Raw genomic sequence first — 14,466 nt, 5'->3', positions numbered from 1 at the left:
AAGACTTGCAGGCTTTTGACATCTGTTCCTTTTAAAAAACCATCATGTAACGAAAACCTTCGAAATTGTTAAATATGTTTTATTAGTATTTTTTTTTTATCTTTTTGGATTCAAGAAAAGTTTAAATGAAAATTGCTGCTAATTACTACTTTAGCTGGACACTGCTAGAACGACGCCCTTCAAACAAAAAACGGGCCTATGCGTGACTTGGCTAGAGAAGCTCCGCCCTGTCGTGACCGGTTGCTAGTCTCGTCGCGAAAACTAAGAGCCGTAGCTAATGAAAGCAGCCGAGTAAAGATGTTATTTCAGTCGTTTCAGCATTGTAGTATAGCAAACACAATAAAAAGGATACTTGTTTAATTTACAGTAATTTCAGATAAAAACTACGATGCTAGCCAACTCGCTAGCCCTATGTAGCCTGCTAGCCCATAGGCTAAACTCAGCGGCGTGAAGATTCAAGAGAACGGCTTGTTTTCATTTCAAGACGTACCGGTAATGTTATCTAATTACTTATTTTACTTTTATATTATGTTATCTTTTACTCAGGAGGCATTTAAAAGACCAATGGCTCATTTTTTACAGGAAAAAGACGGTTTTCTGTGTAAACTTGGCTAAGTTGAATCAATTGTTTTCAGTTTGACTACAAACCTAACATATATATTTTTATTATTTTAAAACGTGTATCTATATCCTTTAGTCATTTTCATTCGGTTTTGTTGGTTTCAAGCTAATTTGTTCCAACGATCAAACAAATACGTTAACCCATTTAGGCATTGGAGATTTAAACCTTCAAAGTAATGCTGTTGTTTTTGTAAACAATGAGCTTCTAGAAAAGTAACTTTTGAGTTGTTGACACATTGTTTACTGTGCGAGAAGAATATTGGCTTTAGTTTAGACATCGACGATTTAGCCAAAAAATCTTTTTCCCCATCTTTGCTGAAAGACAGGAAAACCATTATTTTTTTTCTTTTTCTTTTATCTATTAATTTCAACAATTGGAACATTACAAAAACATAGAACTAAATTGAAAATTGCAAGACGTGGCTTAACATCATAAAAGGGACCGAATCAAATTAACTTTTACATGTATATAATTATAAATATAATAAAAGGTAAATAAACCTCCTAATATTTTTAAAATGTTTTCTAGTTTAGTCTATTATCTTATTTAGACTGTTTTTGTTTATTTGTTTATCACACTCAGTTTAGAGCTTGCAGACAACATAGATTGTTTATCTGTGTTTTACTGTTGCTTTATCTTTAGAAATCTGTTTCTGTTTTTATATGGAAAAACAGTTTAAACACATCATATTCATTTTTGTTTTATAATCGGATTTAGCAGACTGAAAGGAAAGAGTTTGCCAGATATTTATGTCTTAGTAATTAACAATTAATGTTTAGCTTTTTTAATTGGAGCATTTATTAGTATTTTAAAGTATGAATGAATTTTCTTTTGAATGTGAGAAATCTTGTAATATTTGTCAGATGTTGTTAATTAAACTTCTTTTATATTTTTAAGAGAACTTCAGTCTTTTTTGTGTTAGCTCTGATAAGGTTTTTTTTTTATTATCTTACAATTGTAAAGAGAATCTGTGTTCTTGTATATAAACTGAAAAAAATCTTTGGGTTTTTTTGTTTGTTTTTTCAGCCAAACCCAAAATGACACAGAAAGTGAATCTGTGTTCAGTTGCTCTCAAAGTGGAGGGCATGACGTGTGGATCATGTGTTCAGTCCATAGAACAGCGGATTGGGTCTCTCCCTGGAGTCATTCATATACGGGTAAATGCAGTGTTTGCATGCAAAGATAAGCATTTTACTTGACATTGAGCAATTTTTGTTCTGATTTCAGATAATTCTTTCTAAAAAAACGTTCGTTTGCACTTTTCTTCTAAATACTCTATCTGTTGTGTTAATTTACCACACTTCTGTGTGTTTTAAAACTAGGTATCAGAATCGTGTTTTTAAATTCTCTGAGCAGATTTTCACATTGTCCTTTTAAATGAATTTGACATTCTTAGTTTCTCGGGTCCGGTCAGTTAAATTTACTATTAAAAGTCGCTACAAGACAGTTTAATTGCAAATGAAGAAGGTCTGTTTTTTTGTTTATTGTGTGTTTACCCCTCAGGCTGAGGTTTAATGGAAAGTTAATGTAATTGTGTGTTCCAGACATGCTCTGCTTTCTAAAAAAGACTGACAGCAGGTCGATGCAAACTTTCTAACCACAGGAAATGATCGTTACTTAAAAAAATGCTTTGATTCTTGGATCATTTTGTTGGTCTTTGTTCGATGTGTGAGGAGGGAATTTATCTTTTCCCCAACTGGAAGATGAAGAATTATCAGTTTCTCTTCTCATTAAAAAAATCTTACAGTCAGCTTCAAACTGAGTTGTAAATTTCACTAGTTTGTGTGTTTCTGCTTATGCCAGTCAGGTGATCCGTTCAGTGTGTCACATGTCTTATTCTTGCTCAAGACAGAGAACTGAGGGTCATCATGCTGAAAGAACGTGCTAAAAACTCTCAAAGACTATGGACTCAGTGTACTAGCTTTATGGCTTTAAAGTTCATCTTTTAAATTGCGGAAGTTATTTAAAGTTGCTTAATTAAAAGCAGATACATTTGAGTACGAAACATTTTATTGACACGCTTACAATTTGTATTTATACCGTTTATTATCTTTTAGTATAAGAAGCTACACTAATAGGTGTAATCTTTAAAAAAAAATAGATGTATGACAGATTCTTTATTTGACCCTTTCCCACCTTTTAAGTTTTTGTAATAATTCTGTGAAGGTGTCTCTGGAGCAGAAGACTGCAACCCTGATATTTGACCAGGGTCAACAGAGCCCCGAGTCCCTGTCAGAAGCTATTGAAGACATGGGCTTTGAATCAAGCTTTCCAGATGGCAGCACGGCCACAGCGGTATCTACAGAAACCCAGCTGATCCCCACGTCGGCTCTGGCACCTGCAGCCCATCAGGAAGCCCGAGAGAAGCTTTCACAGACCAAAGGAGTTCTGGAAGTTTGTGAGAGTCCCTCCCAGAAGGACCTCCATATCACTTTTGCCCCTTCCCTGATTTCCACACTGGAGCTCAGTAAAGTAGTGGAAAGTCTGACACTTGCAGACGTCCAAACGTCTAAGATGAAAGACGATGGAGTCGCACTTTTAAAGTTACGCATCGAAGGAATGACTTGCCACTCTTGTGTCACCACCATTGAAGGGAAGATTGGAAAACTGAACGGAATTCAAAAGATCAAAGGTGAGTCCACTTAGTTGCATTCAAATTCCAAAAAACAACATAAATGAATAGACAAAACAATCTAATCTGTAATCTATAATTTAGTCTGCATAGTTCTGCACTGTGGTGTTTGGTATGGTTCGTTCCTAACTCTTCACCTCACTGCTGTCAGGACATTGTGCAATGAGCGTCCTTAGGTTCACCCCTGAGAGCTTCCTCGATGACATTTGACCATGACTCATTAAATCCTCAGACTGGAACTGTTGAATCTGTTGAATTATAAACAAATACGAATTATGCTGAAGACATATATTCCATGGTGTTAAAGAATTTATGAAGTCCGTTCGAAAAATGTATTTTAGAATGTTATATAAATCCCAGGGTTTGTTTACAGCTACATAGAGATTTTTTTTAGATAAATCTTTACTTTTGATTTTTTTTAAATCTTAAGTAAGTGAAATAGTAAAACTAAAGGAAACAATTCAAAGTAGAATGAGTATTTTTTATTTCTTAAATCAAAATGTTGTCTTCCCCTTTTGTTGTAACAATTTTTTTCCCCTCACAGTTGTTTTGGAGTCTAAAGAAGCTACTATCATCTACCTGCCTTACCTCATTACCCACCAGTCCATCGTTGAGCAAATCGCTTTTGCTGGATTTAAGGCATCTGTGAAGTCCAAACCTAAACCGTTGCAGTTGTCCAACAGAGACATTGAGCGATTTGCTGACTCTCAAAAAGCAACACTAACTTCCTCTTCAGAGGAGACAGAAGTCTTCATAGACACAACCCTGGTGTTACTCGGGGTAAAAGGCATGCACTGCCGTTCCTGTGTAGTGAACATTCAGGACAACATCTCATTGCTGCCTGGTGTTTCATCTGTGGAGGTCTCTCTTGAGAAGGAGCAGGCTACAATTTGCTATGATCCCCACAAGGTGACTGTTTCTGCGCTGCAGCAGGCAATTGAGGCGCTGCCTCCAGGAAACTTTAAGGTTGAAGCTCCAGGATCAACTAACCCAGTGACTTCTGCACGTGCACAGCCTGCATGTGTAACTCAAGCCAAACCTGCAGCTTTGCAGCCTTGTTTTACACAGCCTCTGGTATCTACAGTCAACATCCACATTGAAGGCATGACCTGCAACTCCTGTGTGCAGTCCATTGAGGGGATGATCTCCCAAAGAAAAGGGGTGGTATCAGCACAAGTCTCACTGGCAGATCACCAGGGGATTTTTGAGTATGACCCCCTCCTGACCTCACCACAAGAGCTGAGGGAAGCAGTAGAGGATATGGGCTTTGATGCATTTCTACCTGGTAAGTCAAAGAAAAGTGGTAAAGGGCTTTGTGACTTGGTTTAAGAAGTGCCAGCAAAAGTTCAGGCATATTGTTGCGCCTATATGTTGCCATAACTTTCAAAAAGTAGATTTTAAAAATGTTCATGTTGCTTTAGCACATCCATGAGATGCACTTTGTTTTGTGATTAGAGACCAATTCTCTGCTTGAGCCCAATATTACAACATCTGCAAGTACAGCACCTGATCAAGGGAAGGAGTTTGATCCCAAAGAAGCCCACCGAGGATCCACTGAGGGCACACACTCTAAATGCTACATCCAGATTGGAGGGATGACCTGTGCGTCCTGCGTGTCAAACATTGAGCGAAACCTCAAGAACGAACCAGGTCTGAAAGAAACATATGCATTTCTATGTCAGTGAGGGTTGATTGTTTCCTTTATTAACTCAACTGCTGTTCTTGGTTTGTGAAATTAACATCTTCTGCAGGGATCTACTTTGTTCTAGTAGCATTAATGGCCAGTAAAGCAGAGGTCCGTTATAACCCTGAAGTCATCGATCCTCCGAAGATAGTGGAGTGCGTGAAAGAGTTGGGCTTCACTGCCTCCGTCATGGAAAACTATGAAGGATCCAATGGAAACCTGGAGCTTGTGGTGAGGCAACATTATGCATTAACGCATATTTTTTGCAAGGTTTAATTAATGTCATCACACTTCATATCTATATACATTTCAAATATCTATCACTTCCTTGGTTGCTCCTTCTTTCTACCTTTCAGATCAGGGGGATGACCTGTGCCTCTTGTGTTCACAAAATTGAATCCAACCTGATGAAGGAAAAGGGAATTGAATATGCCTCTGTCGCCTTGGCAACCAACAAAGCGCACGTTAAGTTTGACTCAGAGGTTTTAGGGCCGCGAGACATCATCAAGCTGATTGAGGTTTATTGCTTTGTTTTGTTTCTCAGCATTTGATTTTTACATTGCATGTAGGTTTCAAATAGCACACATTGAAGCCAGACCTGCTGTAGATGTGAAGTTTGATCCAAGTCTGTTTGTAGAACCTGGGATTTAAAGCTTCTCTGGTCAAGAGAGATCGGTCTGCCAGTCACCTAGACCACAGCAAAGAGATCCGGCAGTAAGAAACATTTTCTCTTTAGCCTTTTTAAACTCATTTGGCCATCACTTTATTTTCCTTTTTATCTGATACATTTCTTGGAAACAAAGTCTGCATTTGGCAAATGAAACATGCAAACTATTGTAATGTTTGAATATTTAATGTTGTTAACAGTACAGACATGAACAGAAGTTCCTTTTTTTTGCACATTGTCTGCATTGTGACTAATAATTCCCACATTAACTCAGTTGTTTCCACTCTCTCAGATGGAGGAAATCCTTCCTCATTAGCTTGATCTTCTGTGTTCCTGTGATGGGCATGATGATCTACATGATGGTTATGGACCACCACATGAATGCTTCACATCATCACAACGCTACAGTCGAGGACCGGAACCATTACCACTCCACCATGTTCCTGGAAAGACAGCTTTTCCCCGGCCTTTCGATCATGAACCTTCTCTCCTTCATTTTTTGTGTGCCTGTACAGGTAAAGCTGGAGGATTGATCGTACAATGAAGAATTTCATTGTTTATTTTTGTTTATTTTTTATTTTTGAAATGTGTTTGGCTGAACTACCATTTTCCCTTTTTTCTCTTCTCAGTTTATTGGAGGTCGCTACTTCTACATTCAAGCCTATAAAGCACTTAAGCACAAGTCTGCAAACATGGATGTGCTCATTGTTTTAGCTACTTCAGTAGCTTTTAGCTACTCTCTGGTCGTCCTAATAGTGGCCATGGTGGAAAGAGCAAAAGTTAATCCCATCACTTTTTTCGACACACCTCCTATGCTTTTTGTGTTCATTTCATTGGGTCGCTGGCTGGAACAGATAGCTAAGGTATAACTCATTATTATTATTCTTTTGTAGTTGATATTAAATTGTTGAACAGAATCAAATCAAATCCAATGTTTGTTGTTTTTCAGAGTAAAACTTCTGAAGCTTTGTCCAAGTTGATGTCTTTACAAGCAACAGAAGCCACAGTGGTCACTCTTGGCAGCGATAATGTTATTCTCAGGTACACCTTGTTCTCCACATTGATCACACAAACGTGTCCTTTTATTGTTTGTTTTTGGGCTGCATCAAATCTCAAGAGTTAAAATAAAACCTATAAAACAAGCATAACATATATAGAAGGGTTTTCAAGAATTTTCAGCTTTGACAAACCATAAATATTCTAAACCTTTCAGATGTCTTGTGCTTTGTATGTTCAGTGAGGAGCAGGTGGATGTGGAGCTGGTGCAGCGAGGTGACGTGGTGAAAGTTGTTCCTGGAGGAAAGTTTCCCGTTGATGGGAGAGTTTTAGAGGGGCATTCAATGGCTGATGAGTCTCTCATCACAGGTGAGTTGAGCTGACAGCTTTCAGTATTAGTTCATTATTATTTTTGATGCATCAAAAGTGTGTCAGACTAGTTCATCTTTATTTGGATCTACATTAAAATCAAACTGGAAATCTTTCAAATGCTGCTTTTCTGGTCTGTATCGTGAAACACAGTTATGGATTTAATTGATTGTTTTTCATTTTCACAATACAAAATAATGCTATTTAGATACAATATTAATATCATTTAAGTTTTACCTGTGCAATAAAGCATTTTGTGAAGCACATTCGAGTCTGATAATTGAACAGTCCTTTGGTTTTTAGGTATTTACAGAGCAGAGAATCTTATTGCCAAACAGTGTAACATCAATACAGTGGATGTGTTTCCCGTGGGTAGATTAAATTTGTTTCACTGCTGTTATCACAGATGAAATACAGAACTCTTCAACATAACATCATTTGTTTGCTACCTTTAGTCTCCATCACTGCTCTGCAGAGTTAGGTGAAATAAATGATTGTTTCCTGATATAAATAATGATCTCCACTTGTTTCACAGTGAACATTATCTTATTATCATTTGTACTTTCAGTTTCATTATTTGATAGTGTAAAATCCAAGGTTAGGGCACACAACGGCGTATAGCAAATACTAAAAAACCTTTGACTTTCTGAGGAGCACGCCAAAGCAGACAGTAGTGAATTAACTTCTCCAGCACTGATAACCCCTGTAATGTTTCTCTGATCGGCTGTTGCTTTGGGATTTCAGGTGAGGCCATGCCAGTCACAAAAAAGCCCGGAAGCACCGTCATCGCAGGTTCCATTAATCAGAATGGTTCTCTGCTCGTCAGTGCTACGCATGTTGGCATGGATACCACGCTGTCTCAGATCGTTAAACTGGTTGAAGAGGCTCAGACTTCAAAGGTAAAATGTGTCGTTTGAAATCTGGACTTTGCATATTAGTATTGAGGGACGCTTTCTGCATTTGTTAAATATGTGTGTGTTCTGTTTCAGGCTCCCATCCAGCAATATGCAGATAAGATCAGTGGCTACTTTGTGCCTTTCATTGTTGCTGTATCTCTGCTAACACTGATCGTCTGGATAATCATTGGGTTTTTGGACTTTTCTCTTGTCAAAAAATACTTTCCAGTAAGTTTATTTGAACACTGACAGTTTTTATCCAATCCAATCTTCAGTTTTCACACAAATGTCACTAATCTTATTATAATGTCCTGTTTTTGTGAGTATTACATTTTCGTTGATTGAAGCAAAAGTATTCATGGTTTAAAATTAAAGAATGCCTTTTTTCTTCTCTGCAGGGTTATAATGAGAGCATTTCTAGATCTGAGACCGTGATTCGCTTCGCCTTCCAGGCTTCCATAACTGTGTTATGCATCGCCTGTCCCTGTTCTCTTGGCTTAGCAACTCCAACAGCGGTGATGGTGGGCACAGGGGTAGGAGCCCAAAACGGTATTCTGATAAAGGGAGGAGAGCCCCTTGAAATGGCACATAAGGTGTGTTTTGCAATTTGACACTTTACTGTTTGCAATCAAATATCAATCTAATAATCAAGAAAAAGAAAACTTTAATAGTTCAAGTTTTATTGCCGTTTGCACATACAGTACATCGGAATTTTTCTTTGGCATCTCTCATGTCAGGGTGAAGATAGAAAGGACAAAAATTTAAAAAAGAATAAATATGAGTAAATATGAATATTGCAGCGTCCCGATCTATTCAGAAGAATTATTGCACATGTGGAATTAATTGTTTATTGCACTTAGTGTACCAGCTGGATGGCATGTCATGATTCAGTCCAGTCTTCCCTCTCTGATGTTCTGTGCCAGCATTCTGATTGCTGCTGGGAAGAAGCTGTTGTGGAAGCGTGTGGTGTGTGCGTGGAGGCTTTTGGGCCTGCGGCGTCTGAGATTGTGACCTAAGTCCACACACTGGATCAATGCGTGGGCGGGGTGGTGTCTGTCTTTGATCTCTGTCACTCTCCTCCTGCTGCGCTGTTTATAGATGGTCTCCATTAGGGCTGCACGATATGAGGAAAACTTGCGATATTAGAGATTAATATTGCGATAACGATATAATTTGCGGTATATAAAGATATAGAAAAATGCCAAAAACATCTTTCCCATTTCATTGCAACAGTTTAAATTGCACTCCAAATGACCCTCATCGACATAGGTGACAAACATCTAACATAATAGGCCTCCATCTGATTGGTAAACAATGGGAAGGCGTCCATCTGATTGGTCAAAGCAAAAAGGGATTTATTTGATTCGTTAAATGCGTCAAGCTGCCATAAGATTGTTTTAACACATTTTGGGTTTACAATTTATTGCGATATTCGCAATCTTTTGCGATATGCATATTGCAGAGCTGGATATTGCGATAACGATAAATTTGCGGTATATTGTGCAGGCCTAGTCTCCATGGATGGCAGGTTACAACCGATGATTTTTCCAGCTGTGTTGATGACCCTTTGCAGCATCTTCTTCTCTTTTATGGTGGTGTTTCCAAACCAGGCTGTTAGTCCGCTGGTGAGGATGCTTTCCACAAGCCCCCCTGCAGGCTTGGGTAAGGGTCCTGCGCATGAGTCCAGCCTTCTCGAGCAGCCGGATGATGGACAGCCTCTGCTGGGCTTTCTTCACCGTGGCAACAGTGTTTCTTTCCCAGCTGAAGCTGTTAATGATCTGCAGACCCAGGAACTGGTTGCAGTTGGTCCGCACCACCACAGTCCCGTTGATGATTAGCGGCTAATGTGGCGATGCTTTCCTTTTGTAGTCCACCAGTATTTATTTTGTTTTCTCTATGTTGAGAACAAGGTTGTTGTCCTCGCCGTAGATGGTGGTCCTGTGCACCATGTCTCTGTATGCGGACTCGTCCCCACCTCTGATGAGGCCGAGGACGGTTGTGTCGTCTGCATGCTTAATGATGATGTTTTTGGAGTCGGGGGAGGTGCAGGGAGTGGATGAGGAGAAACTTCTTGGAGATCAAATTTCCTAAAAGCTACATTTGGTTGTACGTGCAGGTCCAGGCTGTAGTATTTGATAAAACTGGCACCATCACATATGGAGCTCCAAAGGTTGTCCAGGTCAAAACAGTGGTGGAGGGGAACAAGATGCCTCTCTCTCGTCTGCTGGCCATTGTGGGCACAGCCGAAAACAACAGTGAACATCCTCTAGGAGCAGCTATCACCAAATACTGCAAACAGGTTGGTTTTCATGTGACTTTGAACCCCTCATACTCTTTGGTAATGTGGCAGCACATTGGAGTTGACATTTTTGGAACGGCGTTCTTGCAGGAGCTCGGCACAGAGTCTCTAGGCACGTGCACAGACTTTCAGGCGGTCCCAGGTTGTGGCGTCCGATGTCAGGTCAGCAACACGGAGACGGTGGTGAAGCAGGGAGACAGCGACAGTGAGGACAACAACCATCGGAACAGCGTGCTCGTTCAGATCAGTGACACACGGACGTCCAGCAGCTCCCATCCACTCATCATGGATCCACAGCCACTAAGTATGTAGCCTGTGGTTTAACGGACACTTTACCGTTCTAATAGCACTGTGCTAAACTTGACCTGTTGTCCTCCGCTTGTACTGCAGGTTCAGGTCCGACAGACCTCTACGTCGTCCTGATTGGGAATAGGGAGTGGATGAGGAGAAACTTCTTGGAGATCACAGCAGAGATTGATGAAGCCATGATGGAGCACGAGCGCCGAGGACGCACTGCTGTTCTAGTAGCTGTGAACAGTGAGTAGAATTTACATCAAACTCTAGGAAATACAGGAACTCTATTCAGAAAATATGCTTCACAATATGAAACAGCTGCTAAAAATTAGTCTTTGTGTGCAGATATGCTGTGTGCAATGATAGCCATATCTGACACAGTGAAACCTGAGGCTGAGCTGGCAGTCCAAACACTGACCAACATGGGTCTGGAGGTGGTGCTGATGACTGGAGACAACAGTAAGACGGCTCGGGTCATTGCAGCGCAGGTATGAGGGCTGCCGAAAAAATCGTTCTAGTTGTTGTATGTTTCTGCAAAAACATCGTCTTTTTCTTTTCAGCCAGGTTCTTCATTTAGAGACGGGAGGCTGGAGAGAAAAACATTCTCTTCATGTCATAGGAGGTACAGTTATTGTAATCCAGTCTTCTCATGATTGTCTTCCAGGTGGGCATCAGAAAGGTGTTTGCAGAGGTGCTGCCTTCCCACAAGGTGGCCAAAGTAGAACAGCTGCAGCAGGCTGGAAAGATAGTGGCCATGGTGGGTGATGGGGTTAACGACTCGCCTGCTCTGGCCATGGCTGACGTGGGCATCGCCATAGGAACCGGAACAGATGTGGCCATAGAAGCAGCAGACGTGGTGCTGATCAGGGTAAATCTTTCTATTTGAACTCCCGGCATAAACTCAGGTATTCATTTTAAAATGGGATTAGGATTAAGCACCAAACACACTTTTAATAATTGAATATCTTGTAAATAACAAGGAAACAAAAAAAAGTGGAGATTCTCCTCATTTCTGCTGAGTGACACCAATATTTAAAGTAAAAAAGCTGCTTCCACTCTTGTTTTCATCGGATGAATTCTTATTTGTAAAATAATTGACAATTTGTGCCACTCCTTACACATGTTTATTTTTACTTAATCTTTAAAATGTGTCATAACCAGAAAATAACTGATAATAAAGCAGCTTTAGATGTTAGAAAAGTGTAATTTTTTTGTGTTCTCTTACTTTTTTCCTAATATTGAATGTTTTTTATGTTTTGTCTCTGTGATGGGATTCGGCGTCGCCTCGTCTCCTGTGCAGAACGACTTGCTGGATGTGGTCGGCAGTATTGACCTTTCTAAAAAGACAGTAAAGAGAATTAGGATCAACTTTGTTTTTGCTCTCATCTACAACTTGGTGGGAATTCCTATTGCTGCTGGTTAGTGCATCAAAATACTTTTCAGCAGAACTTCTTTTAAAGTTTTTGTAGTAAAGAATGATTATTTCCAGGAGTATTTCTGCCCATTGGTCTGGTTTTGCAACCGTGGATGGGCTCTGCTGCGATGGCGCTTTCCTCCGTCTCTGTGGTCGTGTCTTCTCTTCTTTTGAAATGGTAACAAGAAAGTTGAAGTTGGTTTTCAGTCTTTTGTTTGCCTGCAGTGCATTAGTCTGTATTATTGCCTTTACCTTCCCTCATTTGTTTCCCTCCTCTCCATAGTTACACAAAACCCACTGCTGAGAAGCTGGAGGCCAGACTTGGTCATAGCAAGCGTCAAAACAGCCTGTCGGACATCAGCGTTCACATCGGCATGGGAGTCGTGCGGCGTCCCTCCCCCAAACTGAGCCTGCTGGATCGCATCGTCAACTACAGCCGTGCCTCCATCAACTCCTTACGCTCAGACAAACAATCGCTCAACAGTTTGGCGCTCAATGAGCCCGACAAGCACTCACTGCTGGTGGGGGAGTCTGTGTGTGAGGAAGAGTTCTGCTGAAAACGTGGAGAGTACACTGCCACGGAGGACTGAATCAGTGACTGGGTCGTGCCAAAATGAAAGGGTCCCAACAGGTTTTAGCTCATCCATCTGCTCTCTGTGCCTCAGATCAGCTCCCTTTACTGCAAGAAAGCATGTTTGCCTCTTTACCTCGTGCAGCTGATCAAATGCACCTCAGCTGCAGTCTGTCCTTTATGAAGACAACTGCCTTCAGTGATGCTCTTAACATTTTCAAATCATTCAGTGTCACGGAGCCTCCTCTTAGCGTTCATGGAGGTGTCCATGACCCAGAAATAAAGGAAAAGTCCTCCTTGGAACTTTAACTATTTGCCTTTACAATCGTCAACAGCGGGTCCAAAGATATGAAGCAGAGAGAGGATCTAAAGACATTCAGTATATATTTTTATGAATATTCTTTAAAGAAATTGAAACGCAATTGTATAATCTTACTTAGAAATATTTATATAAGTATTTATCTTTTTTCTCCTCTTATCTTTTGTGATGATTTTGTAATTTAAACATCAGTTTGGATTTTCTGTCTCCTAAAAGATGGAGTTTGTCGCTGACTGTGTAAATCTTCAGCACACTAAGGATTATAATCCCAAAGACGCTACTTAACAAACAAAAAGCTGATAGTGGTGTGAACACAGCGTCTGCAGCAGATGATAACTAGTCAAAAAAGTCCAGAAAAATCCCAAAGATTTCTCTATCCACTAGTTATAGTCCCAGAAGTGAAGTTTTGAAAAACAAAATTATCATCACCTTGTAAAAGAAAATCTGATGAAGTTGTCACATGAGTGACTTGTCTCTGTCTGATGAACACAGAAGTCGGCCCACATTTTATTTCATGCTGCTGAAAAAAATAGGACGTGTTTAACAATGTTATTGTAGTGAGTCAAATGTCTCGGTATATCTGTGTATTTTTATTGGTTTAAGATAGCCTTAAACTTAGAGGTTGAACATGTTACTGAATACAAAATAAAAGTGTCAGTCATGGGCTCTTACTGCCATATATGTTTGCAGAATTGTTTAAGCCAAAATTACAAATTCCTTTGATAGGACATCGGTTTATCCTGCTGCTTTTTTATTCTGTAGTGCTCACATCCTGCCAGGTGAAGTTAAGTCATTCTTTTTGGTGCAATGTTCTCTAAAAGCGTTCACGCGACTTCAGATTAATTTTTTCTGCAGTCCATGTTTGCTCTATTGCATAGCCCTTTGGAGATTGTGTGCCTTGGAATTAAAAAGCTTTTGCAAAGGAACCTTGTCATGTCCAGTTTTGACCAGAAGACGGTGCTGTGGAGCTCAAGTTGGTGCAAGAAATTCCTTTATTGTTTGTATCTTTTCTCAATCAAATGCAACTCGGTGCATGTGGATGTGTTTTTAAATACGGACTTCTTTTAAGTTGTTAGTTCTTTGGATGAAGACCATACTATTACTTAATGTATAATCTATTTGACATTGGGAATTTTAACAAAATTTATTTTATTTTTGTAGCAGCTTGCTGTTAATGTGAGACGATTCTTCCAACAAAATATGGAGAAATTGGGATCTGAGCTGAGGACTGAGGAGCTCCGCCCTAAAGCAAGTGCATCACTATGGCAAGTGAAAGGTATCAAAAATCAGCAGGAAAAATGTCCGGTTTCCTGGTGATTTAGGATTTATTTCGCTTGCCATACACAGAGATGCTGGCCAGTTACATTGACATGAGAGGAGGAAGATTTATGATATTCTTCACTTATAATCCACAGGAGCTCCATCACGTCAGCATGATAGGAGCATCGACTATATAAAAAAACTGGACTGAGCGAGTGTGACGTCACCCATAGAAAATACCTTCCTTCTGGCTTAAGCTAAATGAAGCCAATTCAGTTGACGGACATCGGGTTGCTGGAGCCAGATGACAGCGATTGGTCAGAGTTGGTCTGAGACGACGTATTTATGGCAAATACTGTTGCCACTTAAATGTAAGCTCGTTCAAAGTCCATACCCCTTCCACTGAGAGCGGGCTCCGGAGAATCTGTCAATCAAACATTCAG

At 40.0% G+C, this 14,466-nt stretch overlaps 1 protein-coding gene across 2 annotated transcripts; it reads left to right on the top strand.

Annotated features, from left to right (window-relative positions):
• On the top strand, window positions 1-13,689 carry LOC101164902 (copper-transporting ATPase 1). 2 transcript variants are annotated; one of them, XM_023959242.2, is made up of 23 exons: window positions 1-492; window positions 1,649-1,779; window positions 2,789-3,254; window positions 3,799-4,539; window positions 4,710-4,904; window positions 5,006-5,169; window positions 5,295-5,456; window positions 5,576-5,652; window positions 5,898-6,120; window positions 6,235-6,468; window positions 6,555-6,646; window positions 6,843-6,970; window positions 7,715-7,869; window positions 7,960-8,094; window positions 8,265-8,459; window positions 9,983-10,165; window positions 10,256-10,469; window positions 10,556-10,702; window positions 10,841-10,947; window positions 11,124-11,327; window positions 11,760-11,877; window positions 11,949-12,051; window positions 12,157-13,689. In XM_023959242.2, the coding sequence occupies exons 2-23, from the start codon at window positions 1,660-1,662 to the stop codon at window positions 12,428-12,430; spliced, it is 4,437 nt and encodes a 1,478-aa protein (XP_023815010.1). In that variant the 5' UTR covers window positions 1-492; window positions 1,649-1,659; the 3' UTR covers window positions 12,431-13,689. The 2 variants fall into 2 exon arrangements, with proteins under 2 accessions (XP_023815010.1, XP_023815009.1); XM_023959241.2 differs by having other exon boundaries at window positions 10,805-10,947.
• Window positions 13,690-14,466: the final 777 nt, after the last annotated feature.

The sequence above is a fragment of the Oryzias latipes genome, chromosome 10, assembly GCF_053564925.1.
Source record: "Oryzias latipes strain Hd-rR chromosome 10, Olatipes_Hd-rR_3.1".
Classification (NCBI taxonomy): Eukaryota; Metazoa; Chordata; class Actinopteri; order Beloniformes; family Adrianichthyidae; genus Oryzias; species Oryzias latipes.
This window is presented reverse-complemented; position numbering and strand designations above follow the sequence as displayed.